Source organism: Tripterygium wilfordii, chromosome 9 (genome assembly GCF_013401445.1).
Source record: "Tripterygium wilfordii isolate XIE 37 chromosome 9, ASM1340144v1, whole genome shotgun sequence".
NCBI classification, from domain to species: domain Eukaryota; kingdom Viridiplantae; phylum Streptophyta; class Magnoliopsida; order Celastrales; family Celastraceae; genus Tripterygium; species Tripterygium wilfordii.
The window spans coordinates 6,641,274-6,669,110 of record NC_052240.1 but is presented as its reverse complement, the minus strand read 5'-3'; the positions used below and the strand labels follow the sequence as shown (position 1 = coordinate 6,669,110).

Sequence of the window (27,837 nt, the reverse complement as noted above, 5' to 3'; positions counted from 1 at the left end):
ATAGGGGAACTAATGTGGACCCAAGTGAAGGTAATAATTTGTATCATCTTTAAGTTCATTATATAAATATATTTACTTTAATTTATAGAGATACACATCTCTCAATGATTTTATTTCCTGTTTCTTTCTGTTTGTTATTAGGAGAAGTTTATAGTGGCTGAAGGCAAACACCACAAATTTCAAGCATTTGTTATAGACACCATGTGACGCTTGTATAGAATTTGGAAGCACAAATTACATGAGACTTATAAAAGGTTTCAGACAAATGCAGAAAGGCTTGAAAATGTTCCTAGTGATGTAAAGAGCGAAGATTGGAAGCTTTTGATCGAGTACTTCAGCTCGGAGAAGTTTCAGGTAATATCTATTTTTTTAATAGCTTTTGTTTATTCATTTGTGTGGTGTTACTTATGCTAGATATACTTCAGCATGCTTCATGCAATAAAAATACACATATATGCCTCACATATGTATCATTTTTTGTAGAAAATTAGCCAAAGAAATGCAGCAAATAGAGCTAAGCTTGTGACTAAACATACTTGTGGTACAAGATCATTCACCGAAGTTGAGGAGTCAATGGTAACTGTGATTTTTTTCTCTGTTAATTTCTTTAGTCATTTTAGCTAGTAAACATTGTAAATGACTTGGGTTGTGGCAAAGAGATCCGATCTCTGGAAAAGGCCACCACCAGATGAGATTTGGCTTAAACAACATACAAAGAAAAGTAAAAAAGGGGAATTACAGTGGTCTGATCCGATCTCCAAAGAAGTCCATATAAGTGCATTGATATATTTTTGTATTGCATATGACATGTGAACTTAATTATATATACACTCAGTTTTAGAAATGAATATAAATGACTGAAATATGTGACTCATGTGTAGGAAAAACTTCACGATCTTGTCGTTCAACAAGAAGAAACTCCTCCTGAATCTCAACTTACAAATGACGAGATGTTGCTGTAATTTCTTGGTCAAAAGTCCGGTTATTTTCGAGGTAAAGGTGCTGGAACAAGACCACCAACAAAAAGAACAAGATATCTCGAAAACATGCAAGAAGAAGTACAATAGGCTGTTGACTCGGCTAGGGAATCCATGATTGAATGTTTGCGGGCTGATGTCAGTAACGAACTCAAAGCTGAAATCAGAAAAATAGTGGAAATAGAGCTGAAGAATGATCTTACGGAGCAAATTCAAAGCCAATTTAATGCTATGTTCCAAGCACGAATGGCTACCTTTTTAGGCTCTTCATCACAATCAGATACTTCAGTGCCGACAAGACCTGCAAACCCTCGTAAGTATTTGAAATCACATCATTTATGTTTCGATTGATTTTAGGTTAATGTTGGAAGAAAATGGTAGGGAATCTTGTCATAAAAATATATCTTTATTTGAATGATTGAAGTTGTTTTTATCTAGACATTGAGTTTTGTTGAGGATCATGTTTTCTGAATTTGAGTGTTGATATGTTAAGGATCATGTTTGCGGATACTTTTCTGGAGGGTTATTGTGTTCAAGTGTGTTTTCATTAATTCAAGCATTTGCATCTCTTGATAGCTTTGATCTGATCAGTGCATGTGATCAATTCCTCATTTGCTCTGTTGTTGGTTTCTTTTTGTGCCTCCTATTTTGCTTTCTAGGAGAAGAGTTCTTGCGTTTAGGAATCGAACGACAGTCATTTGATATGCTCTTCCTTTTAATTTTCCTTTTTAGACTCTTTTTTTTTTGTAATTCTTACTTGTATTTAATTTGTCCTTGCTTTGCTATGCTTATCTTGGTTTTATTGGGGAGTGATGCTTATTGAGTTGCATTTATAGATTGCAATAGCAATTTAAAAGCTTATGTTCTGATCAGTGCTCAATTCATTATGTTCGATTCTAATCGCTGTCTTATATTAATTTATGCAGGTTAAAGATTGAGATAGCTAATGAGTTTCAATCAAAACAGATTTAGCTATACATTTGGAGCTTATGAGAAGTTGTTTTTTGTTCTTAACAGTACTACTTATGTTCTAACTAGCTATTAGGTTAACTATGACTGTAGTTATTATTGTTTATGATTTATGGATATATATACACTTGGATATTAAATATATTTTATGTTTATTTATCACTGATTGATCATTATTAATTTATATACTACATATTGAGCAATTTTAGAAAATATTGATTAGGATGACCATATATAAATGAATAGTGACCAAATTACTTGTCACTATAACTATTCCGAGAAAAGTGCATAAAATCTTCTGTTACGTAACTTTTGTCACAAAATATAATTGTTTATCGAATCTATTTTCAATTATAGTGACGACCTTAGCTTGTCACGGAACAAATATATAACCAGTGAACACAAATTAGTCGACAATGAACATATTATGTGATGAGATATACCGTCAAAGAAAAAAAAATTCCTACTTAGCTAATAAATATATTTTCGTTTTAGTTACAATTATAAATTATTTGTGACAAATAAACAGGTCACACATAAAACTTTTAATGACGACTTAGATTGTCACTAAAAGTAGGGATTCAGTGACAAGTTCTTGTTGTCACAATCGAAAAAATTTCTATGACGCATTATGCTCGTCACTGAAACCTTTTTATGACGAGGTTTCCATGTTCAATGACAATTTTGTTTGTCACAGAAACCCGAATTTCTTGTAGTGATTGTTTTTGTTCCTCCCACTATAATATTTGTTTGATCTCATTATTCTTCATTTTGGTTAGTTGCTAAGTATTCATCACATGACATTACATCCTAATCACTTTCTTGTGGGAAATTCAATAGTATTCTTGAAATATGAGAGTAAGGCCATTTTTGGATCGATAAATACCTTTCTCACCCTATCTTATACATGTTATCCATTGCACTCTTATTTGAAGCCAAACACTAGCCTTTTGTTCATAACCATTTTCCTTCTTATTATTATTGTGGAGAAAGAGTTGTTTATCTTAAATGAGAAGTTGGGATAGTATATGCTGAATTTATTGGACATTGAGGGAGTGTGGATGCATGTTGTGGTTCTCTTTTGGAAGAAATTTGGGGTGTTGATCGGTGGGAAATTGGAAATATTAGAAAAAGGAGCATGCAATTGTTCTTGAAAAAAAATCTGATGAGAATGAAATAATAGTGCATTTGCATTTGGTCTTACATTATAAATGTGATTGTGAAGAAAAGGGAATGATGGAGGAATGAAAAGATAGTGAAGTAGTGGGAAAGTTTGAATGATATTTCTAGATATAATGTTTCTCCACTTATTCAAAATTTTGTACACTTTGCCCTTCTCAAAATTATGGTCATTTATATCAGATTTAATCTCTCCAAACTCTTAAACAAGTGCTACATCTTCATAGGCAAAAGTACATCCCACAAAAAATACCTTACTGCTTCATATAGAAAATTTTCTTTGCAGCTACCAGACATCCATTTATGCAAGTTATGTAAGCGGCTTCTCTAAGTAGTGACACCTCCAATCCAATTCTCCCAATTGGGCCATCAAAAGAAATTCATCAAATACTATAATGTTCTCTATATTTTGCATAAGTTCAAACACTCAACAACAGCAGTACTTAGCCTATTCCAATATCACAAACATTTTGCAAATACTTCATGTTAATAGGTAGGTTGGAAATTCCAAAGCATAGAAAACAAACACAAACCATTTAAAGCTCACTTCTGGCGCTCAAACATTTTACAAATACTTCATGTTAATAGGTAGGTTGGAAATTCCAAAGCAAAGGAAACAAACACAAACCATTTAAAGCTCACTTCTGGTGCTTTTTCTATATGAACAACTGACAACTTACAGTCATACACTTATACTAGCCATGGCTCATTTATGTTTACTTGTTTTGTTCATATTCCAGTCAATAAAATTGGCAAACACAAACAATTATAGAATTTATGTAAGGTACTTCAATTTATACTTACCGTGAACTCTTGAAAATAAAGTTCCTTGACATTGCTAGGAACACTCCTACATGTGTTCGCGGGATGCTTGAACTTGCCCTTAATGATTATACTCATTGTCCTGTGAACACTAGATGGCTCAAATCAAACAAATAAAAATAAGAAAATATTAGTGACATATAAGTTTCTATAATTAATGTATAGAAAATAAGATTAAGGAACAATGCACTTACCCAGAGTCTGAATATGGTTGTATCCATGTTTTGTTGCCTTCAGAATTGGTTGATGGAATTTGTTGGGAAGATGAGCCTCCAACAGACTGCGTGTCCATCATCGAGAGGTGGGAGGTGGGGTATTGGGCAAGTGAGGAGTGTTTTGGGTAGTTGGGAAGAGGGGCGATAATGGATCCGGTGCCCACATCTCAGGATATAGCTGAGGAGGTGACATTATGGGTGGCAGCATCGAATTGACAGATGAAGGGGATGAGGTTGTGTTGTGAGGGGATTCTTGACCCGCTGACACTCTACTACCTCCACCACGGATAAGTCGACGACGTCCTTGACCCGATGGAGTAAGATTATGCTCGCTCGAAGGATCACGAGCTTTATTTTTAACTTTTTTCTTTAGGAAGTGGAGGAACCTAGTCTAAAATTTCATTGAAACGTGTCAATAAATATAATAATTTATATTATAAATGGAATATGAATTAAAGAATACCTTTCAAAAGGATACATCCATCTGTATTGCACTGATCCACCCATCCTTGCTTCGAATGGTAGATGTATCAGTAGATGTTCCATCGAGTCAAAGAATGATGGGGGAAATATACACTCCAACTTGCAAAGGATCACAAGAATGTTGTCCTCCATAATGCTCAATTGACTCACTCACAATGTAGTAGAACATATCTCTCTAAAAAAGTGACTCAACTCAGTAAATGTAGCCCAAATGGACTCGGGCAATGCCCGAAATGCAATCTAAAGCAGCCATTGCATGAAAACATGACAGTCGTGACTTTTTATCCCAAACAACTTTCATTCTCTCATATCTACGCACCTGCCTAGATTGGATGCATAACCGTCTGGCAACTTTAAACTGGAAACCCAAGAACAAATAGCTCTTCTTTGCTCCATGTTAAGGCAAAATTGTGCTTTCGGTTTGAAGGAGTTACCGTTGTCATACTCCACCAACTCTAAAGCTCTGCATTTACAATAATGTGAGAGATCTAGATGGGACTTTGCATTATCCTTTGTTTTTCCCTTAACATCCATACACATATTGAAAACATTGTCAAACACGTTCTTCTCAATATGCATGACATCGAAGTTATTTCGTATAATATTATTGCTCCAATAAGGCAGATTCAAGAAGATGCTCTTTTTTGTCCAGTTATGATCTTGGCCATATCCCGGCAATGATAATGGCCCTGTCTCAGTAATCTTTGGAAAGTTCCAAACTCGTGCCAAAACTTCTTCTACAGACAAACGTGGGGGAGGTTGTGATTTCTCCATTCGATTCTTGAAAAATGCATCCTTGTTCCTCCTAAAAGGATGTGTCATAGGCAAAAATTGTCTGTGACAATCAAACCATGAATTTTTCCTACCATTTTTCAACGTAAACGCCTTTGAACACTCCATGCAGTAAGGACATGCTAACTTCCCCTGTGTCGTCCATCTAGACAGCATACCATAGGCAGGAAAATCGTTGATAGTCCACATCAACGCTACTCTCAAAATAAAATTTTCTTTCATAGAAACATCGTATGTTACGATACCTTCCCACCACAACAGATTGAGCTCATCTATCAGGGGTTAAAGATAAACATCGATTCTACTCTTCGGATTATGAGGACCCGGAATGATTATTGTTAAGAACATAAACTCTCTTTTCATACACATCCCAGGCGGTAAATTATAAGGAGTCAAAATGACAGGCCAACATGAATAGTTCTTACCAGATTGTCCAAAAGGAGTGAAACCATCTGCGCACAAACCTAATCTTACACTGCGTGGGTCTGAAGCGAAATCTTGATATGTTCTGTCAAAATTTTTCCATGCTTCTCGATCAGATGGATGACATAGGGTGTCAGACTCGCATTGATGCTCATAATGCCGCCTCATCTCCTTTGCTGTAACTGTTGAACTAAATAGCCTCTGAAGCCTTGGAATTAGTGGTAGGTACCACATAAGTTTAATCGGAATCTCCTTGAAATTTTCACGCCCAGTTCTCCAAGGTTTATAACGGTTTACCCCACAAAATTTACACTGAGTCAAATGTGCATCGTCCTTATAGTATATCATACAATCGTCTGGACAACAATAGATCCGTTGATAACCAAGTCCGAGTTTAGACACTGACTTCTTGGCTTGATAAAAAGTTACAGGCATCCTATTATCTGTAGGCATTGTTTCTTTCATAAGGTGAACAACGTCATCGAAACAACCCTGCGACATGTTGTAGTCAGCTTTAATGCTTAAAAGCCTCACCGCAGCTGGCAACTCTGAATGTGACTCGCATCCATCCCACAATGGAGATTGGGCAGCATACAACATGTCAAAGAAACTTTGCGCCTCGGGATTAGGTTGTTCCGGCACGAACGACTAGTTGTAATTATCTCCTTGTAAGAGCTCCTCCCCAACCGACGGTCCAGCAGCGTCCATTACCATCTGCTCATATGGATTGAAATTAACCCGATCATTGCTTTCCCAGTAATAATTTTCTGCGTCTGCTTGCTCATTGACAGTTGCGACATGGGAAATATTCGCACTCGGCATATCTTCACCATGACTGGTACAGTAGTAATAATTGGGCTGAAAACCTTTTTTGTATAAGTGCATCTTTATATCATCCAACCCTCAAAATTTTGTGCACTTACACCTAATACACGGACACCTTATTGTTTCTGTATTTTGAAATTCTGGCCTTCTTCCACACGCATAAGTAATGAACTCCTCCACCCCATTCAAGAACTCTTCAGTAATTTCCACCCTGTTGAGTCCAACTCTATTGTACATCCACGTACGATGCGCAAGCACTTCCATAGTAAATATAAAATCATATGTGAATGGAAGAAGGAAGGTAGCAAAGAAGATGAAGTAGAGATAAGAGAGAATGATAAAAGAGAGATATAAGAATAAACTACACTTGAGGTACTACGAAATATCGTCATAATAAAAATTTAGTGACGGAATAACAATGTCAGATAGAGGTCATTTCCGAGCCAGTATGTCTGAGTACGACAATTTAGTGACGGAATTAGTGACGGAGTTATTTTTCGTCACTAATTTAAGATGATAAAAAATATTTTCCTATTTTAGGGAGGGAGAACAAAAAAATTTTGTGACGAAATTTAAATTCCGTCACTAAAAATGTCATATAAAGGCTACCGTCGCTAAACCGTCATTGAAATATTTTCCGTCACAAAATTTAGCGACGGTATTGGTTTCCGTCACTAAACCGTCATTGAATTCCATCGCTAATTAACGTGGCATCTCCCGCGTAAAATAGTGACGGAATTGGTGACGAATATATTTTGTGAGGGAATATTTCGTCACTAACTAGCGAAATTTGTTTTTTGACTTTGGCGACGGAAAGTCAAAGATATGCCATCGCAAAATAAAATATTAGCGACGAAGTAATTTCCGTCACTAAAATCCTGTGTTTCTTGTAGTGAATTGCTTCGTTAAGTGACATCCATTCATGAGATCATTTAATTTGTTTCTTAAGCTTCCATTGAATTATTGCATGTGGGAATTCTGATTTCTTGTTTACATTATTCCGCCTACATGCACTTGAGAGAAACACTTAGCCACTTCAGTGCGATTTTGCTTGTGAGTGAATATCTGTGAGGCTTGAAGTTGAAGCTAAGAGATTTGTAATGTGTTATGTTTTCTATTTAAGTTTGATATATGATCCTAAGGCTACTTGGCATTTCATAAACGATTACTGAGCTATAGTTTTGTTGATGATTATCTTTTGTCTTTGAACTACTTTCAGTCCTGATATTGTGGGAAAGTTGTAGGTTAAAATTTCCTTTCTTCTTGATTCTATACTTACTCGAGTACGAGCAAAGATTAAGTGTGGGGTGTTTGATGTGCCAATTATATACATGTAATTATACATCCTGTTTATATACATATATATATATATATATATATATATATGTGTGTATATATATGTATGTAGATATGTACCATATGTACAATGTACATGTACATATGTATATATATACACATATACGTACACACACACATATATATATATATACATACACACAGACACAGTTACACACACACATATATAGACACACACACACATATGCACTTATATATGTATAGATGTATATATATATATACACATATACATACACGCACACATATATATATACACATATACACACACATACATATATATACACATATACACGCGCATACACACACACACACATATATATATATATATATATACACACATACACATATATACACAACGAATATATAAATTGTCAATCATTTAGACAGCCAAAAAAAAAGACGCCAAAATCATTAGTATAAAAAGGACCATATTCTTTTTTGGTGACGCACAAAATATACTATGGATCCAACTTCATTGAGGCACCAGACTGAAATCCTAGTGTCTTTAAAATTGCAACACCACAAGGTCCGAAAATAAAAATAGTGTTGCATGGTATTTGGTTTATTCAAGAATTTACAGTGGATGGGACCGATTGACTTTAAGGACAGTCAAGCCTTGCCAACCCCAGCCCTAAAGTGAGGCGCACAACGAACCATTAACAGGCCATCAGTTAATTCGCCAAAAAGGCATTATTAGGGTATACTAACTCCTTAACTTATTATAAGACTTCAACTATTCAACAAGACATGAAGCTCATGAACCTTACCTCAACCTTGCATACAGGTAAAGGTAAAGACAAAAACTAGAACAAGATGGATTGAAACATGTAGAACTTGTCAAGACAAGTTCAACAGTGTTAGTGGTTAACGGAGAGGTGGCCTATGGTGGCTGAATCGGGCTCCTTTTCGTTGGTCGCAACTTCAAGACGAGATTTCGACAAAATAGGCGGCTATTAGCAGCAAACGAAGGCTGAGGATGAGTCATGGTGATCTAGCGCTTCAGATCGGTAGGTCGGTGGCCCCGATCAATGGTTGGATGGTTGCCAGAAAGAGGAGAGAATGAGGAGAGAGAGTAGAGAAAGAGAAGACGGGAGGGAGAGAGTATTTGTGTTTACTTTTCAAAATTTATCCACATTGGATTGTTGATTGAAATGCCACCTAGGCTTGGGCTGTAATGGGGTATCAAAATCTTGAGCTACTAAAACTTGAGCTAACTAGTACTGTTTAAGTAAACTTAGTTTGATATTATGAGTAAATACTTTACTACTACCACATGATAATTAAGAGAATATTTTAAGCCAAAAATATTTTTAGGTAAACTCGGTGAGTACATCTTGAAAAATCTAAATAAATGTGAATACTTACTCAAAAGCTACCAATTCTTCATTAAAGTAAGTCTTAAATCATTCACATCAGATATTTTTAACAAAAACTCTAAATTTTAGAGTAAAAATACACTTTTTACATATTTATAGTCTCTAATAGTAACACCACATAACAGACACTCTAAACAATACTCTAAATCATTCAAATATTCAATTATACAATCAATTTTTATTAGTTAAACTCAAATTTTCAAAGTTAAATCAATTCACATTAATAATAAACCAATGTTGCACAGAGAATACACAAAGTTTGATTTAAAAGGGCATAATATAATAGAAAAATAAGGAACACATAAGACAAAAGGAGGATATCTCAAAAGTGACCACTAGAAACATAAACCTTTATCAATACAATCACGAAGATATGCTATTTCCCAATAGTAATAACTAATGATTCTCGAATTCAACAAAACAACCAAAACAGATCGAAACAACTGAAGCCCGTTATCGTGAAGAAATCAAAATAGATCGACACAACCAAAGGGCCTTTTCGTGAGAGACTAGAGCTCAGCTTCACAGGAAAGAGAGAGAGCTTAATGGGTTTCGACATTTAGTAATTTAAGAGAGCGAAATGGGAGAAGACGAGAATAAAAAATGATATTTGTTAACATAAATAAAATTATTTTAGTTCCTAATCATCAACAACGCGCTTTTCTGGAGGAAAAAATCTCATAGTAACACTGCAGTTAAGCGTGCTTTTCCTAGAGCACTATTGGGTTGAGTGACCTTCTGGGAAGGCAAAGCCGTGCGGGCCCAATGTATCCATGAAAATCGGACAACCCATTGCAGACAATATTATTAATGTGTATATGGGCTAAAAATTATAATACGGTATCAGAGCTAGCTCCACGCGTTTGGGTCACCTATTGGGCCATCGGATGTCCTTATGGACGGACCACCCAAAAGTAACCCTAACTCATACAATCCACTTGTTGAGTCAAGTATAACTTACCCCGCACTTATTGTTGATGTGTATATGGGCTGAAAATTATAATACGATATCGGAGCCAGTTCCACGTGTTTGGGGCACCTGTTGGGCCATCGAAATGTCCTTATGGATGAACCACCCACAAGTGAGGGGTGATTGTAGAGCCTTTCGAATGTCCAATGGACGGACCACCCACAAGTAACCCGAACTCGTACAATCCACTAGTTGGGTCACGTTTAACTTACCCCACAAGTGCGGGAGAGTGTTAAAATATATAATTAATTTCAGTTCCTAACCATCAATGACATTTCCTGGAGGAAAAAATCTCCAAGTAAATTTGTAGTTAGCGTGTTTCTCCTAGTAGCTCTGTAATTAAACATGCTTCTACTAGAGTATTATTGTGACAATCCAAAGCAGACAATATTGTTGATGTGTATATGGGTTGAAAATTATAATAATATCCAAAATGATATATTAATAAAATAATACATCCAATATGCTACAGTGGACTTGTGAAACTATCATTTCACTGTAGCAGATGCAGTTTTACAGTATTGTTTGCAGTATATGTTGTAGCGTGATTTTTGATCAAAAACTATAAATGATACTTTAAAGTTGTGTTTGGTATCACTTCAAAAAATTTAGAAAACAAAAATAAAAAACAAAAACATAAAACATAAAATGAAAACATAAAATTGAAACTTGTTTGGTTGAACACCTAAAACTGAAAACAAAAGCTGAAAGCATAAAACTGAAAGAAAAAAAAAATGTGTTTATGCTTTTATTTTCATAGTAATTGAATATATCCACACCACTATATTTTTAAAACTGCGGCCTTTCTCGTATTTCACCATGGAAAACATCAACAGAAAGAAAAAAAGATAAGAAATAAAACAATAATCCAAAGTATATTTGATAATTGTCTTCATATCTCTATGCAATTTGCAATCTGAAATCTTAAAGAAAGTGCAATCTATAATAAATGTAACTAGTTCTGTTTCCAAAACTTTTAAAAACATTTTTTCCTTGTTTTCAAAAATTTTGAAAACCTGTTTTTGGTTTTCATAAAAACCAAAACAGAAAATACAACCAAACAATATGTTTTGTTTTTATTTTCTATTTTTTGAAAACTAAAACAAAAACAAGAAACAAAAGTGATAGCAAACAGACCCTAAATTTACAGTAGATTCCAATTTGCAGTATCTGTTGGAGATGGTTAAGATGCAATATGCAGTAAGGATTGCAAACTCAAAATGCAACGATTTGTTCTAATCAACTTTAACTGCACCGCAAAACTGATATGATAATTAGGCATTTATTTTCTGATATTGAATGGCGCTAACAAAATCGTCCAAAGCCTTGATAGATGATCCCATTAATTCTCCATCATCTCTTATTGCTGCTCTTATTTGTCCTCTCATCTCCCACGCTTTCTTCTTCATATTCTGTCCTAATATCCCCATTCTTGTCCATTACCAAATCTATCACTGTCTTCACTTCACCCCCTTCAACAACACCTTCAACTCCTCTTGTTAACTCCACACTCACTCCCATCTCCTCCACCAACATTTTTGAATTATACGCTTGCTCTGCTGCCAATGGCCACCCGATCATCGGCACGCCTTGGCTCAAGCTCTCTAGCACCGAATTCCACCCGCAATGGCTCAAAAATGCACCAGTAGAATTATGAGACAGTATGTCCAATTGGGGTGCCCAGTTTTTAACTTACAATCCTTGTTTACTCTTCTTCGTCCGATCCTCGAACCCTTCCGAGAGCCATTCGGGCTTGATTTCACCTTTTATGTTGAAACCAATTGGTGGTCTAATGACCCAAATGAATGGTTTCTTCACCATCTCCAATCCAATTGCCAACCCCATCATTTGAGATGGACTAATTGTGTTTTGAGAACCAAAAGAAATGTAAACAACATAAGAACTTGAATGTGAATTAAGCCATTCGATACATTCCTTTGCTGATATTCCCAGAATTTTTTCGGCTCGCTGACGGTTTATACTTGATTGTGTAGAACTTGATTCCATGAGAAGTACTGCAGGAGGAAGCAAAGGACCAATACTCCTAATAGGGACCTTGACATAGTCTCTAAGTCGTTGCAACCCAAGAGGCTCAACCTCTTCAACTGTATTACACAACCATCCACAGGACTTCTTAGACATCGATATCTGTGTCTACATATACTTGGATCAAGAATCAGACCCATCTGCATTTCTTATAAAGCGATGCAACTGAGTGATATGAAATCGACAATGATCAGGAAATCCGGGCATGTTGAATTCACAAGAATCATCGATTTTGTGGTAATGAGTGAGGTTCAACCATATTGAACTGTAAGCCAAAGTGCCGTACATGCCACAGGTGGTGAACATAACATTGACAGCCCCAGTTCTTTTGGCAACCTCATTAGCCCATCCAAAGAACACATCTGATATGATACAGAGCGGAGGCTGCCCTTCTTTGTTAGTGATATCTTGTATAAGATTTTGGCAAGGCGTTATTGTAGGTGCCAAAAATGGTATGGCCCCACACGGTCAACTAGTTGGACTATCCGGGTCCACGAACCTAACCATCACGGTTAGGCCCAATCTACAAAGCCCATCTCGAGGCCCATATATAATCTTTACATCATTACTAAGCAACATAACAGTTGTCTGACACTAGGACTGTCCCCTTTTTTGACACTTATTTCCAAAAGTTTTATAGTCTGCTTACTCTACTATATTTACAGTAACTTTTCTTTAAGCAAAGTGGAACCAGGTTTCAAGACAACTATATGAATTGGCGACCGTGTGTAGACGCCAACATAGTAATGGCGCTGGCTCGTACGAGCGCCACTTCATGGGTTATCCCTCCTGTAAAGCAGTTCTTATCAATCTAGTCTACAGCCGATATTTATAGATGTGACAAGCTAACTTCCCTAGGTATGACTTTCTTTCATATATGTATCTGTTCATTAAATATCGCCTACAATCTAACCCACACCTTCATGAACACCTATTTTGATCATTTCATATTGCTACTTTATCCTTTTATCTATCTGTCAACCCTGACGCAACCGGAATAATGGACCTTTCATACATTTTCTTTATACAAGTTGGTCCAATAAAACAAGTGGAACGTACACACAATTCCCGAGGTTGATCGTTATTCTTCTATAAATACCCCCTCCTTCTATATATGGGGGATCAGATTTTTTTTCCAACAAAAGAGAATATAAAAACTGGTTTTACCAACCCTTCACAAAACACACTCAGACAAAACACTTAAACCATAGCTGGTCTTCCATCTCCGACAATGAGCTTTCACGGTTTCACTTGTTGTGATATTTGCAAGATTCAAAGTTACAAACGGACCCCACAGAAATCTAAGTTGACCTTTCAACAATTGTAGAAATTTACCCCTACAATTTGGCGCGCTAGATAGGGGGCCTTTTGCAAGTATTTGGTCTAGAAGATTTCATGACAATTCCCAATTATGGCAGATACCAACGAAGCCATTAACACACAATTGTTGGAACTCATGCAAGCTATGAAAGAAGACATCTCGAGGAACAAAGAGCAGACTAATGCGCGGTTAGAATCAATGGCAAGCGATAACGCAGCGCTCCGTGAAGAGCTGTTACAACTTAGAAGTCAAAGCACTTCCCAAGGCCATGATCCTACTTCAGTCCAGATTCCACCTTTTCCCCGCCTTGAACAAACACCACCTAGAGACCCTTTACCTTACCCTTTAAATACTCAGTTCATCCCCGGGACCACCCCCGGGGGATACGATGCTTCTACCTCGCGAGGTAAAGATCCCGCTACTGAAGAAATTCAGCAAAATGTCAATAGGGATGCTCTTGTAGACTTGACCAATTCTCCGAGAAGCAGACCTCCACAGCCACCGCGTTTTCCTGCTGCACCTTTCACTGGACCCACGATAGCTTCTGTTGCTCAGGCAGTTATGGCCAAGCAGATTATCGAGTTGAGAGGAGATATCGATAAATTGACTAAAGCACCTCCTGCTTTGGCCAAAATTAATGCTAACTGCTATATGGGATCGCCGTTTGTTGACAGTATATACCAAACAGATTTTCCGCACAGGTTCAGTGTGCCAAGTATGAAGTTATACAATGGGACTGATGACCCAGAAGATCATGTGGCCCACTACAAATTAAAGATGGGTGCGATCGTCATACCGTACGGGACGCATGAGTCTTGTATGTGCAAAGGATTCGGATAAACTTTTACAGGTCCTGCTCTGCGTTGGTACATTAACTTACCCAAAGGCAATATTGCTTCCTTCGAGAAGCTAATCGAGACGTTCATGGTACAGTTCTCGAGTAGTCGTAAGATTCATAAGTGCTCTGATGACTTATATCGACTGCCACAGCGAGTGGGGGAAACCTTCTGTGATTTCCTATCAAGGTTCAATACGGAGAAGGTGTATATACCTTATTGTGATCCAGGGACTGCCATTCAAGCACTTCGAAGTTCTTTACTCCCAGATGAGGAGTTTTATGAAAAACTCACGAAGTGTGACGTCAGGAGCTACGAAGAAGCCCTGATTAAAGCCACCATATTTGTTCGATGGGAGGAGGATGCGAGGAGAAAACCATCTAATCCTCCTCAGGAAGAGAAGCGTGAAGATAACCGTCCTAAGAATGAGCAATCCATCATTGGCGAGCCTAGTAATTGGCGCTGCCGCAAGTCTGGAGCATCTGATTATGCGAAAAACTGTCCAGAGTATCCCCTTCGGATGCACTAAGTCGAGGCTGTGCAAGTCCTGAAGAAGATGGGTAATGATGTGAAGTGGCCGCCCAAGAAGGAAACTGAAGGGTGGAAAGACCCTAAGAAGTGGTATGATTTTCACCAGGATATTGGCCACACAACTCCTGACTGCAGAGGCCTTAGGTATGAGGTGGATTACCTACTGAAGAAAGGTCATCTCAGAGAGTTATTATCTGAACGCGGTAGGGCCATCTGGGAAAAGAGGAAAGTCGAAGACCCGGAGGCATTACCGCCACCACCAATTACTCAAACTTATTGTGTAATCTCTACAGGATCAGTGATTAGTGGATTGTCTCATACTTCCGCTAAAAAGCATGAGAAAGAAGCAGTGACCCAGCTGCTAAAACGGCACGGTCTGTAGGGACTTTCACCAACCAAGTGATGGTCTTTGTTGATGATGAAGCAACCCAACTTCTGCATCTGCACCATGATGCTTTGGTACTGACACTTCAGGTTGCAAATATTAATCTGAAGCGAGTCTTGATTGACAACGGGAGTTCAGCCAACGTATTGTTTTTGGATGCATACAAAGGGATGGGTCTGGATGAGACTTTGATATTGCGGAAGTCGAAAGCACTCATTGGGTTCAATGGAGAGGTGAACCATTCATTGAGTGAAGTTGTGTTGCCCATTTATGCCTCAGGGTTAAACAAGCAGACTCGGTTTTCCATTGTCGATTCACCTTCTGCTTACAATGCCATCTTGGGACGCCCTTGGTTGCACGCCATAAGGGCCGTACCCTCTACTTATCACCAAGTCTTGTGCTACCCTACCAATGGTGGTGTTAAGGAAATCTTGTGTGATCAACACTCTTCTAGGAGTTGCTATAAAACCACTATGAGGAGCAAGAATGAGTCTTCACAGCAGCTACAGAACCAGGCACCTGGTCTGGAACCAGATGAGCCAGGGATGGAGAAGCTTGATGAGGTACAAATCCATCCTGACTTTCCATATCATAAAGCCCTGATTGGAGCGCAGCTGCCCGTTCATCTGAGACAAGGATTGATCCAATTCTTATCACGGCATCATGATTGTTTTGCATGGAGTCATGCAGATATGACTGGGATAGATCCTGAGGTCGTGATGCATCAGCTCAAAGTTAATCCTGAGTATCCTCTTGTCAAACAGAAGATAAGGAAATTCGCTCCTGAACGAAACCTGGTGATTAACGAAGAAGTGCAGAAGCTGTTAGATAATGGATCTGTCGTAGAGATACAATACCGTGATTGGCTAGCTAATGTCGTCGTTGTGAGGAAAAAGAATGGCAAGTGGAGGGTCTGTATTGATTTCACGGATTTGAATAAAGCTTCCCGAAAGATCCGTTTCCACTACCACAGATTGACATGATGGTCGATGCAACAGCTGGTCACGAGCTATTGAAGCATCCAGAGGATAAGGAGAAGACGGCCTTCATAACTGAAAGGGGAATTTATTGCTATAAGGTGATGCCCTACGGATTGAAGAATGCCGGAGCCACGTACCAGCGACTAGTGAATAAGATGTTTTCAAAATATCTGGGGGACACTATGGAGGTGTATATCGATGACATGCTTGTAAAGTCCTTGGTTGCTGACCAACATCTGGAACATCTTCAACAAGCATTTGATCTGCTGATCAAGTACAACATGAAGCTTAACCCTACCAAGTGCTCCTTTGGAGTAACATCTGGAAAGTTTATCGGGTACATGGTTACAAAGCGTGGAATTGATGCCAATCCAGATCAGATTTGGTCCATTCTAAACATCCCTTCCCCGACTTGTGTCAAGGACATACAGAGACTTAATAGGAGAGTGGCAGCACTCAGTCGTTTTATCTCCAGATCGTCCGACAAGTGTTGTCATTTTTTCTCCACCTTGAGGAAATCTGTTAGCTATGAATGGACGCCTGAGTGCGAGGACGCTTTGACCCAGTCGAAAGCCTACCTTACATCCCCTCCATTATTGTCTAAACCTAAAACCGGGGAACAACTATATATGTACTTGGTTGTCTCTACAGTAGCAGTAAGTGCAGTTTTGATTAGGGAAGAAGATAAGAAGCAGTTGCCAGTTTACTACGTGAGTAAAATTTTACTGGATGCTGAGACCCGGTATAGTTTGTTGGAGAAGTTGGCTTTAGCTTTAGTGGTTGCAGCCAAGAAGTTGCTACCATATTTTCAGTGTCATTCAATTGCCGTAGTGACCAACTTTCCCTTGAAAAGTATTCTACATAGACCTGAGCTTTCTGGCAGAATAATCAAGTGGGCGGTGGAACTTAGTGAGTATGATATCACCTATCAACCCAGAACAGCGATGAAGTCACAAGTCTTGGCAGATTTCGTAGCTGACTTTGCTTCATCAATACAGGCAGAGGCAGACAAAGAATTACTTTGTATGGTAGATCAAGAACCAAAGGTGTGGACTCTATATGTAGATGGCTCTAGTAATGTCAGAGGCAGTGGTCTGGGAATTGTGTTGATTTCTCCAGAATGGAGTGTGATTCAACGGGCAGTCAGATGCGGTTTCCATGTAACCAATAATGAAGCAGAGTATGAAGCTCTGATCATTGGTCTGATGTTAGCTAAGGAACTTGGAGTAACAAGTTTGAAGGTTCACTCAGATTCGTAGCTGATAGTGAATCAGTTTCTTGGTTCTTACCAGGCTAAGGATCCCACAATGACTTGCTATTTGGTGTTAGTGAAGGAATTGCAGCTGGCGTTCGTGGAGTTTTCTATCACTCAAATTCCACATGCGGAGAATTCATATGCAGACGCTTTAGCTAATCTTGGGTCATCGATCCAAGCAACCCAAGGACAGACAATTGCTCTAGGGTATTTGAAGTGGCCATCGATCAACAGTCAGAAAGAATCAGAGAACCGGGATGACAGCGAAGTCCTTCCAGTTAGCTCGGGCCAGGCATGAATGACTCCATTCGTCCAGTATCTGGTTGATGGTGTTCTGTCAGCAGAAAAGAATGAGTCCAAACGTTTAGTAGTTAAAGCTACCCGGTATACAGTACATGATGGGCAGCTATACAAAAGATATTATTCAGGTCCTTTATTATGGTGTGTAGATTCGGTGTAAGCCCAGTATGTACTCACAGAGTTGCATGAAGGAGAGTGCGGTAACCATTCTGGGGGAAGAAGCTTGACTCATCATGCGTTGACAACTGGGTATTATTGGCCAACGATGAGGTCAGACGCGATTGATTATGTAAAGCGCTGTGACAAATGCCAAAGATTTGCTCAGATTCCTCATATGCCTCCAGAAAGACTCACTCCTATAGTGGCGCCTTGGCCCTTCATGAAATGGGGAATGGATATAGTTGGTCCCCTACCTAAAGCGTCAGGTCAGCGACAATATTTTCTGGCAATGACAGATTACTTCAACGAATGGATAGAGGCTGAGTCTTATTCGTTGATCAAAGATCTGGATGTGAAGAAATTTGTCTAGAAGAACATTATCTGCAGATTCGAAGTGCCCAAGGAGATTGTGACGGATAACGGCCCCCAGTTCGCTAGTCACAAATTTCAGGAATTTTTCACAAATTGGGGAATAAGGGTGGATTTTGCAACGCCAAGACATCCACAATGCAAAGGCCAAGCGGAAGCGTCCAACAAAACTTTGATCAAAACCCTAGAGAAGCGTTTGGAAAAGGCCAAGGGAGCTTGGGCTGATGAATTACCCGGAGTGTTGTGGTCTTACAGGATGACTTCACGGACGCCTATAGGGGAAACTCCTTTTTCTCTTGCCTTTGGATCTGAGGCCGTTATACCAGTTGAAGCTGGACTCCCATCTGCAAGGTTTCAATGGACCAATGAACAGCGAAATTAGCAGAAGCTGAATGATCAGCTGGATACAATTGATGAACTCAGAGACTGGGCACTCACATGAACTGTAATTTATCATGATAAAGTCTCAAGATACTTCAACAAAAATGTTCAAACTCAGACATTTACAGAGGGAGATCGGGTGCTACGTAAGGTTTTTGAGAATACCAGAGAGCTGAATGCCGAGAAGTTGGGTTTAAACTGGGAAGGTCCATATTTGATTGACAGAGTACTAGGAAATGGCGCCTATAAGCTACACAAAGAGAGTAGTGAAGTAGTCTTGCATCCTTGGAACGTCGTTCACCTAAAGTTGTACCATTCCTAAAACACCTGACTTTTTGTCTTTATGCTGTTATCATTTTTTGTATGAAGTTTCTTTAAATATCTTTAAATGTTTAAAACTTTTATAGTTCATAGTAATATGTGTTAATCTACGTGAACTAATTTAAGCATCGGAGTGTCGATGGGAGTCCCATCGACTACTTTTGATTGTTCCTTTGAGCACAGGAACCAAGTAGTGTGAAGTTCTACACTTCAGCTGGGAGTCCAGACGCCAAAGCATGGGGACGCCATCACTACAGATAAGTTGTTGTGATTAATGAATTTTTATTCTTTTTACTTATTAAAGCTTTAATGTTTATCATCTGCGATTTATATTATTTGCGGTACGTAAAAAGAAATAATTATAAATAAATAATATTAAAAGAAATATAATTTTATTAACGGAAGAACCTTATTACACAAAACTCTCAAGACCATAAATCCAAACTTTCATTCATTTTTGTTCTAGTCTCCTTGATCAAGACAGACAGATTGAGGAGAGAGTCTTGTAGTTTTACGGTGTCCTGCTCCATAGCTCGCGTTTCTGCGAGTTCTTCAAGTTGGAGCATGGCACTTCCTGCAGTTTGCATAGCTTTGGTGAACTCTATAATCTGCTCCACGTAGTCATGCATATCTTTGTCCATCTGTTTCAGTTCTTCCTTCAGATCAGTAATGTACTCTGAAGGATTTCGATAATCTGGGGGAAGGAACGAACTCACATCCCTATTATCATCAGAGTCAGAGAGAGAGTTGATAGAGTTTTGTGAGGCAACCATTTCTATGATAAGTAGTAATGGTTATACTTTTCGTAGATTGATTTCTTTGTCAAACCGAGTTGGCCTTTATATAGTGTTACATCTTACCTTTTCATCTTCTCGAAAACCCCCACAATTAAATCTGCAATTAATTCTTCATGGTAATCAAAGGGTAAGGATTAACTTTACAATCGATAAAATCTCTACATAAACATTTAATGTACACAAAGAAGTCTAATGTATTTAAAACTCTAAATCTTCGAATCGAATTAATCTAGAGAATTGTAAAAGGTTCTTAGAACTATCGTTGCCATAGTCAAAACAATAATAAATGCTAGTTCAGATTATCCCAATCAGCGTATGCCATTAAATGCATACGCTGATTGCTTAGTAACTCCCTCCCAGCAGTCCTTAAAGTACTGAGCATCTCTGGTTGCTTGAGTGATTCTTGACTCAAATTGGTTGGCTTTGTATGCATCATCGTGTATTTTCTTCTCCAATACACTCAGTGATTCAGCTGAGTGTAATAGCTGGTCATCTGCTTCTTTCAATTTCTCTTCCAACCTTATGATTTGAGTAGACGTCTCAGAGTTCTTTTTTTTCTCACCAACCAGTTGAAGCTCTAGTTCTTTTTATAAGGTGGTGGCATCAGACAGATTGTCTTCTAATAATTTCACCATGCCTTCTAGCCTCTACTTTTCAGTTCTCTCTTTGGTTAAGCTGTCGATTGCGTTCTCTCCGAACCTCAGTACTCCCTGCAGAGCCTGTCAAAGGAGCAAAGAACGTGAAATTAATCATATGTGACATTTCTGACTAAAATGCCTATCACACTGAGACGTATCTAGACACTTATAGTGAAGCAATGAGCCACGAGTAGTTGAACTAGCTAGGTAGAGGCATAGCATCCAATTTCCTGGCATCCTCAGGGAAGACAAATTTTCTAATACCTACGGGTGGAAGCACAGGAGTAGAAGAAACAGTCAATGATTTGGGGACCCATATGGATATTTCCTCCATTTCACTTCCTGTAACGTCCAATCTGAGCCTGGGCTGAATATCTTCCCCTCTCTATGCAGTATCCTCCACTTCTTGATCACCTAGTGGCGGCAGAGCGGTCCTTGATCCACTCGCCATAATTTCACCCCTAGCCACCTCTGTCTCCATGATTGTTTCAATGTATTCATCAGTTATTGGGTCGAAATCCCCATGATTTTCTGTTGCTAGTGTCCCCACTGGTTCAACAAGATCTACTCTGGCAATTCTTATTTTGGGAAGCCTTCTCACTAAAGGAATTGTGTCTCCTTCACCGTCATCCGAATCATCGTCTAGGACGATTGCAGCCGATGTAGACATGGCAGTTATAGGGGGAGCGCCACCCCGACCTTTTGGTCCTGATATTATGGCGTCGTGAAGGAGTTTTTTGGGAACTTTTGTTCCACCTTCAACAGTAGGAACTGTCGTCTTAGTTATTGATTTTCCCACTGATTTTAGTGATCTTCTTCTTCCCTTTACCAGTGGGGTCCTCTTTCTGTTTTAACCTCCTTTCAGGCATTTCTTCACCTGTTTTCCATTTTTCTCTAACTTTCTTAGCTTTAGATGCCTCTGCAGCGCGTTTAGCTACATCAAATCCTCCGCCCGAGGTTGCTTGATTTTGCTGATGCTACTCGGCATCTTGCATTAACGCTTCATATAAGTCATCTACATCGGTTATATCAGTGAAAACCTTCTCAAACATTTCGTCACCTGCATATACAACATCAGAGAATAAGTTTCTAGTACATATTAATTGTGAGCCATGATTTGTCTATTTACGTATTCATATGTACTTACTAATATATCTCCAGAGAGTCGATTTCTTTAGATTGCGAGTAGTCAAGATATTCTTGCAAGATCTCTTGCGTTCCCCAAGACTGTAGAAATCATCCACTCTTTTGAGCACTTCTGGGCTGGTTTTCCACTAGCTCAGAGGATTCCTTGACGCTACAAAGAAACGGCACATAAGATTTAGTACCAATTGTTAACAAATGTATAAGGAAAGAAACTTACTATTAGCTTTAACCCAATTGGAGTTTAAATCCCCATGAAGCCTATATACCAGGGCGCCCCTAGCAAAAATGTATTTGTCTTTCCAGTCACCAATATGGTCATTGGAGATGGTATCAAGAATCAGGTCTTCTCCGTTTCTCCGCCGTACTAGGCAATATCTCCCTAGACCACTTTCTTTGGCGTAATATACTACTGCTAGTTCTTTGATCCTGAATTCCATATTTTCTTTCTCAGCCAAACACTATACACTCAATAAGATTCTAAGGCTATTTGACATCCATTGGCTTGGGCATATTTTCCATACTCTACAAGCATCTACGAGTAAGTCTGGTATAAAGAATCTTAGCCCTATTTTAAACGATAGCAGGTAAAATGGTGACCATCCAAGGACTCCATGATCAACTCCTTCTGTGTCAGCTCCAGGTCTGATTTCAATGGACGAATGAATCTTGTATTCCCTTCGGAGAAACTCCATATCACTTAACGCCAAGATCGACTTAGGGTTTAAATTCTTCGGAATCAAATGTCCTTCGATATGACCGTTTCTTCCTCAGTCTTTATTCTTATCGATAGTGCTCTTGAATTCGAGTCTGTTGCCACCAGATTCCTGACTTCCCGACCCACTCCATGAGTAGTTGACACTGGTTTCTTTTTCATTTCTGGTTTGCCCAGCGAGAGGCCTACCGCTTCCAGATAGTTCTTCGTTCTCCAATGCTTGATCACCAGATCGAGCAATTCTACCCAGTGTAAATTCAAGGCAATAGGAAATGAGAGTTACCTTCGGTTGATACAGTATGTATGGTGATCGTTTTCCTCTCTTTGCGTCTTCGAGGGATCTGGAACAGTTTCAGTGGATTTTGATTGAGAGCTTTTTATCTTAAGAAATAAAGGTGCGATTTTTGAGTTTCAGAGTTATACGGTTACCCAAACTACCCTTACGTTCATCATGATGCACTTTTTCGAAACGTGCTCTCCAAGGAACGATGGCCGTAACAATTCAAAATTTTACTGTGCACGTCAGATGCACTAAATACCTGTCGTTTCACATTAACACGTGCTACGATGTATTTCTGTTACTAATTCTTTTACAGTTTTACCTCAACGTGATGGGGTCCATACAACATTACGTATTGATATAAACAATCTTTTCTTTAAGATAATTCATATTATGAATTATTCATTAATCAGTATTTCTGTTCATCAAGCTAATTTTTCTTGACCCAACAGCAGGGTTATGCATACTTATATTTGACCAATGAAGTCAGATTCAAATGGAAACATCTGTTGAGTTATCCTTGTTTTCATAAACTGTCGTATTTCATTGAGTATACCTATACTTACGCAGTTGCCATCGAGTATTCTCTTACAGGTATTGAACATTATGCTTGCATTCAGCGTACATACAGCTTCAAGCATACAAGGCTGCGTATGAACGCCTTCGAATACAATTCGGTTTCATCGGATAGCTAACATGCTAGCTCCAACTCAGGCCATAGCAATGACTCCAATCTAGCTTTTACGCTAACACCCATGCTGGCTATGTACAACCTCAAACAAACGAGGTTGTCTACCATACAGCTTCGAACAAAAGAAGTTGTATCTCATCAGCATCAACAGATATCGTTGTACTTGGCTACACACGCCTCTTCAGGATATGCTTCATCAGGATGCATTTCGGATACCTGACACCTCGGTTTGTCTGTGTTATACAATCCATCTTCCAATTATACTTACTCCATCATTTCTTGTTCATTACAGGGATACATCACGTACTACTCTCTAAGATGAATTAGTTTTCATGCTTGGAGAGTGGGGGACAATTGTAGGTGCCAAAAATGGTATGGCCCCACACGATCATATAACGACAAAACTAGTTGGACTATCTGGGTCCACGAACCTAACCATCACTGTTAGGCCCAATCTACAAAGCCTATCTCGAGGCCCATATATAATCTTTACATCATTACTAAGCAACATAACAGTTGTCTGACACTAGGACTGTCCCGTTTTCTGACACTTATTTGTAGGAGTTTTATAGTCTGCTTACTCTACTATATTTACAGTAACTTTTCCTTAAGCAAAGTGGAACCAGGTTTCAAGACAACTATATGAATTAGCGACCGTGTGTAGACGCCAACATAGTACTGGCACTGGCTCGTACAAGCGCCACTTCATGGGTTATCCCTCCTGTAAAGCAGTTCTTATCAATCTAGTCTATGGCCGATATTTATAGATATGACAGGCTCACATCCCTAGGTATGAATTTCTTTCATATACGTATTTGTTCATTAAATACCGCCTACAATCCAACCCACACCTTCATCAACACCTGTTTTGATCATTTCATATTGCTACTTTATCCTTTTATCTATCTGTCAACCCTGACACAACTGGAATAATGGACCTTTCATACATTTTCTTTATACAAGTTGGTCCAATAAAACAATTGGAATGTACACACAATTCCCGAGGTTGATCGTTATTCTTCTATAAATACCCCTCTCCTTCTATATGTGGGGGATCGGATATTTTTTCCAGCAAAAGAGAATATAAAAACTGGTTTTACCAACCTTTCACAAAACACACTCAGACAAAACACTTAAACCATAGCTGGTCTTCCATCTCCGACAAATACTAATTTGATCGTCGGAACCTCCACGACAGGCCAGGGGCGCCCCTGGGGTGGGGTGACACGGGCGGTCGCCTAGGGCCCCCAAATCCCCAGGGCCCCAAATTTTTGAAAAAAATATAGATTTTATATTAATCTAAACACAAAAAATCAATTAAAAACTAACAATTCTCCACATATTAACTAATAAAAGAAAATTTTTTGATTTTAAAATAAATAAAAAAGAAAACACGGGCCCCTTTTCTAGAGCTCGCCCGGGGCCCCTGCAAACTCAAGTACGCCACTGCTACTGGCACCACCCAAACCGGTTAAGGAGCTTTCACGGTTTCGTTTGTTGTGATATTTACAGGATTCAAAGTTGTAAACGAACCCCACAGAAATCGAAGTTGACCTTTCAACAATTATAGAAATTTGCCCCTACAGTTATGAGGCTTATTGATGATTTGAAGAGGTTAATGATCAGATTTAGAGGCAAGTTTTCTGAGTTCTCGGTGTTGGGTGGGAGTCCATGGTCAGTACCAGTGAATGGTAGCTCCACAAGGTGAATGTTGGGTTCAGGGGAGGTGATTGTGGATTGAAGGTATTGGATGTTAAGAGGGGTATTTGCAATGGTGATTGTGAAGCCACTTTTTTGTTGGATTTGTCTTGCCATTGAATGAAATGGTATTAGATGACCATGAGCCATCATTGGGAGCATCACTATGTGCTCTCTTGAGCCCATCTCTCACAATTTTTGGCTCAAACACAAGAAAGAAAGACAAGGAGGATTCTCTCCCTAAAAACTCTTTTACATTTATTTGGTTGTCCTTTTGTGTTTAGACAATTTGAATTTCAAAATTGGGTGGTCATGGAGAATTTGGATCCGCAAGTTTTATGTGTACTAAACTTGACCCCGAAGAAGGGTGATAGTTACTTTATTGATGTTAGGCAGCTTTTATGGCAGCGGTTCATTTGGATCAAAATGAAATGAAAATTCTTGTTTTAAGGAGAGTGGTACTTGTTTTAGGAGCAAAAAAAAGGTACAAGAATTATTGGACTTTCTGTTAGCCGAGTGTTTTTTTTTCTATAATAACAAATAACTTTCGAAAATTTTAAATATAAAAAATAACATAATTTTTTTCAATTATCAATATGGCGTAGAGAACAACGAGTTTGCTCAGATGACACTTATATGTATGATATTTTATAGAAGTCTCAAGTTCAAACCTCCCCATAGTGACAGATCCAGTATCCAAAATCACTGAGGGCACAAATAAGTAGTGTGGGTCTGGGGGTAGCGCTCCGTGAAAAATATATTTGAAGGTTATTTTTATGGCAGGAAGAAAATCATTAATAATAATTTCAAGTAATAAAATATTACATATTCATTAATAATAATTTCAAGAAAAAAAAACCTAATAAAAATTGAGATGGAAAGATAGAGCTAATAAAGGTTGCCAACAAAAATGGGCTGTTAAGTGCTAATAGAGATTGGGCTATTTAGCCAAGTAGCCACTAATATGAACTATTAAGTTTACACTTTCGAAGAGGCACTGGGAGTCATAAAAATTTCCACTGGGAGGCCTTGTCAAAAAATACACTAGAGCCCACTATTGCATCAAAAATTTCACTGGGGTCCCCCACCAATCAAGACAATGTCCATTCTACACCCCCATTCACTTTCCCTATAATCAAAAAATATGATGTAAAAACATGCCAGTAGTGCATTTAATTGTTTTAATTCTTAAATAGAATTTTTAGATATTATACACATTTTCAATAAAATTATATCAAAATTGGCAATATAATGAACCATTTTGAATATTTTCTATATTATTTTATTATTAATATTATCAATTTGTGAATGGTATTAACATGATTATTCTATGATTTAGTTTTAACCATTTTTATTAGAAATTATTTTGATTTTCTAGGGTCAATTAATTTTTATATAATTAGTAATTCAATTAGCTTTTTTATATATTATATAAAATATAAAACTATTAACTATATAATAATTAACATGATTATTTCTTTTTTCCTTTGCAAATCCCGAGAGAGGATTTATTTAGGTTTTATTTTGATTTAAAACCCTCATGTTTCCCTAAATCATATTTTCTCCCGTGAAGATTTATGCACTACAAATTTAGTCTTCGATTTAATATTTTTCAATTCCATCCTTTGGGTTATTTTGTACCTTGAAATTTAGTGGTTTGCTCGCTATTTTTTGCGTTGGGTAGGATATGTCAAGATTCCAAAACTTAAGGGATAGAGGTGTTTAGGTTATGGATAGTATGTGCGTTCACGTGTGTCAGGATTTGTTGTCAGTCCAAATATTTTTGATAAAGGGTTGCACCAAATTTGACATGCTCACCAAATGAGTTGTGTGTAATCTGAAAATATAAAACTATTGATTCGAGATTGTCTTCAGAGAAAAGACTTATTCTGGAATGAAAGAACTTTTATTGAAATGAAATTAAATTGTTAAAATACATCAAGAATTTCATTCATGAAAGCTGGTGGTACGACATATATGGTGGGTGTGACAACCAAATGTTAGGTACAGAAATGGTTGTATCACCATTAGTGCATTCTACCTACCAGCTTTAATTTTTCAAGCTTGCAAGCAATTGCAATGGTGAATGACCAATTGGCCCCGCAAATTTCTTTGGGAATTGTAAACATGACAATAGGAATATGTGTATGCATACAACGGTGCATTTTTATTTGCTTAATTTTTGGTGTTATTTGCTTCTTTTTTTTTTTTTGTTTTTTTGTTTTAGGGAAGTATGCTTTGTATTTTTGTATAAAGCAAAGCAAGTATGGGGCCAAGCAAACCCATGCTCCCTTAGTTGCCCCATGAAAATAAGGTCAATAAATAAATTGACACCATTATACCTCATAAGTTCTCATGGTCCAATGAAAAGGACACTACAATTCATCCATGTCCCCCTAAATGAGTACCATTGTGATTTCTTTAGGGTATGGCGTTTGGCGTTGGTGAGAGCAGTATTTAAATTTGTACACTCTTGTTCAGGTTTAATTGGACTTTGTTTTATTGGACCACGTCAGTTTGTTGATAAGACTTGATTCCACACAACCCCACTATATATATAAAAACAAGAATTGATTGGGCAACAGGCACTGTCCTCATTAATAT

At 38.1% G+C, this 27,837-nt stretch overlaps 1 protein-coding gene and 1 pseudogene across 1 annotated transcript; both read right to left on the bottom strand.

Annotated features, from left to right (window-relative positions):
- Positions 1-4,942: 4,942 nt before the first annotated feature.
- Positions 4,943-6,460, bottom strand: LOC120005976. The gene is made up of 2 exons (XM_038855854.1): positions 5,803-6,460; positions 4,943-5,682 (listed from the first exon to the last, which is right to left on the bottom strand). The coding sequence occupies exons 1-2, from the start codon at positions 6,458-6,460 to the stop codon at positions 4,943-4,945; spliced, it is 1,398 nt and encodes a 465-aa protein (XP_038711782.1).
- A 5,201-nt stretch (positions 6,461-11,661) lies between these two features.
- LOC120006632 lies at positions 11,662-25,419 on the bottom strand (annotated as a pseudogene).
- Between the last annotated feature and the right edge of the window lie 2,418 nt (positions 25,420-27,837).

What these genes read in the sequence shown, in the direction of transcription:
- LOC120005976 (XM_038855854.1), bottom strand. Translation starts at nt 6,460, where the DNA reads ATGTTGTATGCTGCCCAATCTCCATTGTGGGATGGATGCGAGTCACAT. An exon ending in TAATTTACCGCCTGGGATGT is followed by an intron (nt 5,683 to 5,802) that starts GTATGAAAAGAG and finishes TGTGGTGGGAAG; the next exon opens with GTATCGTAACATACGATGTT.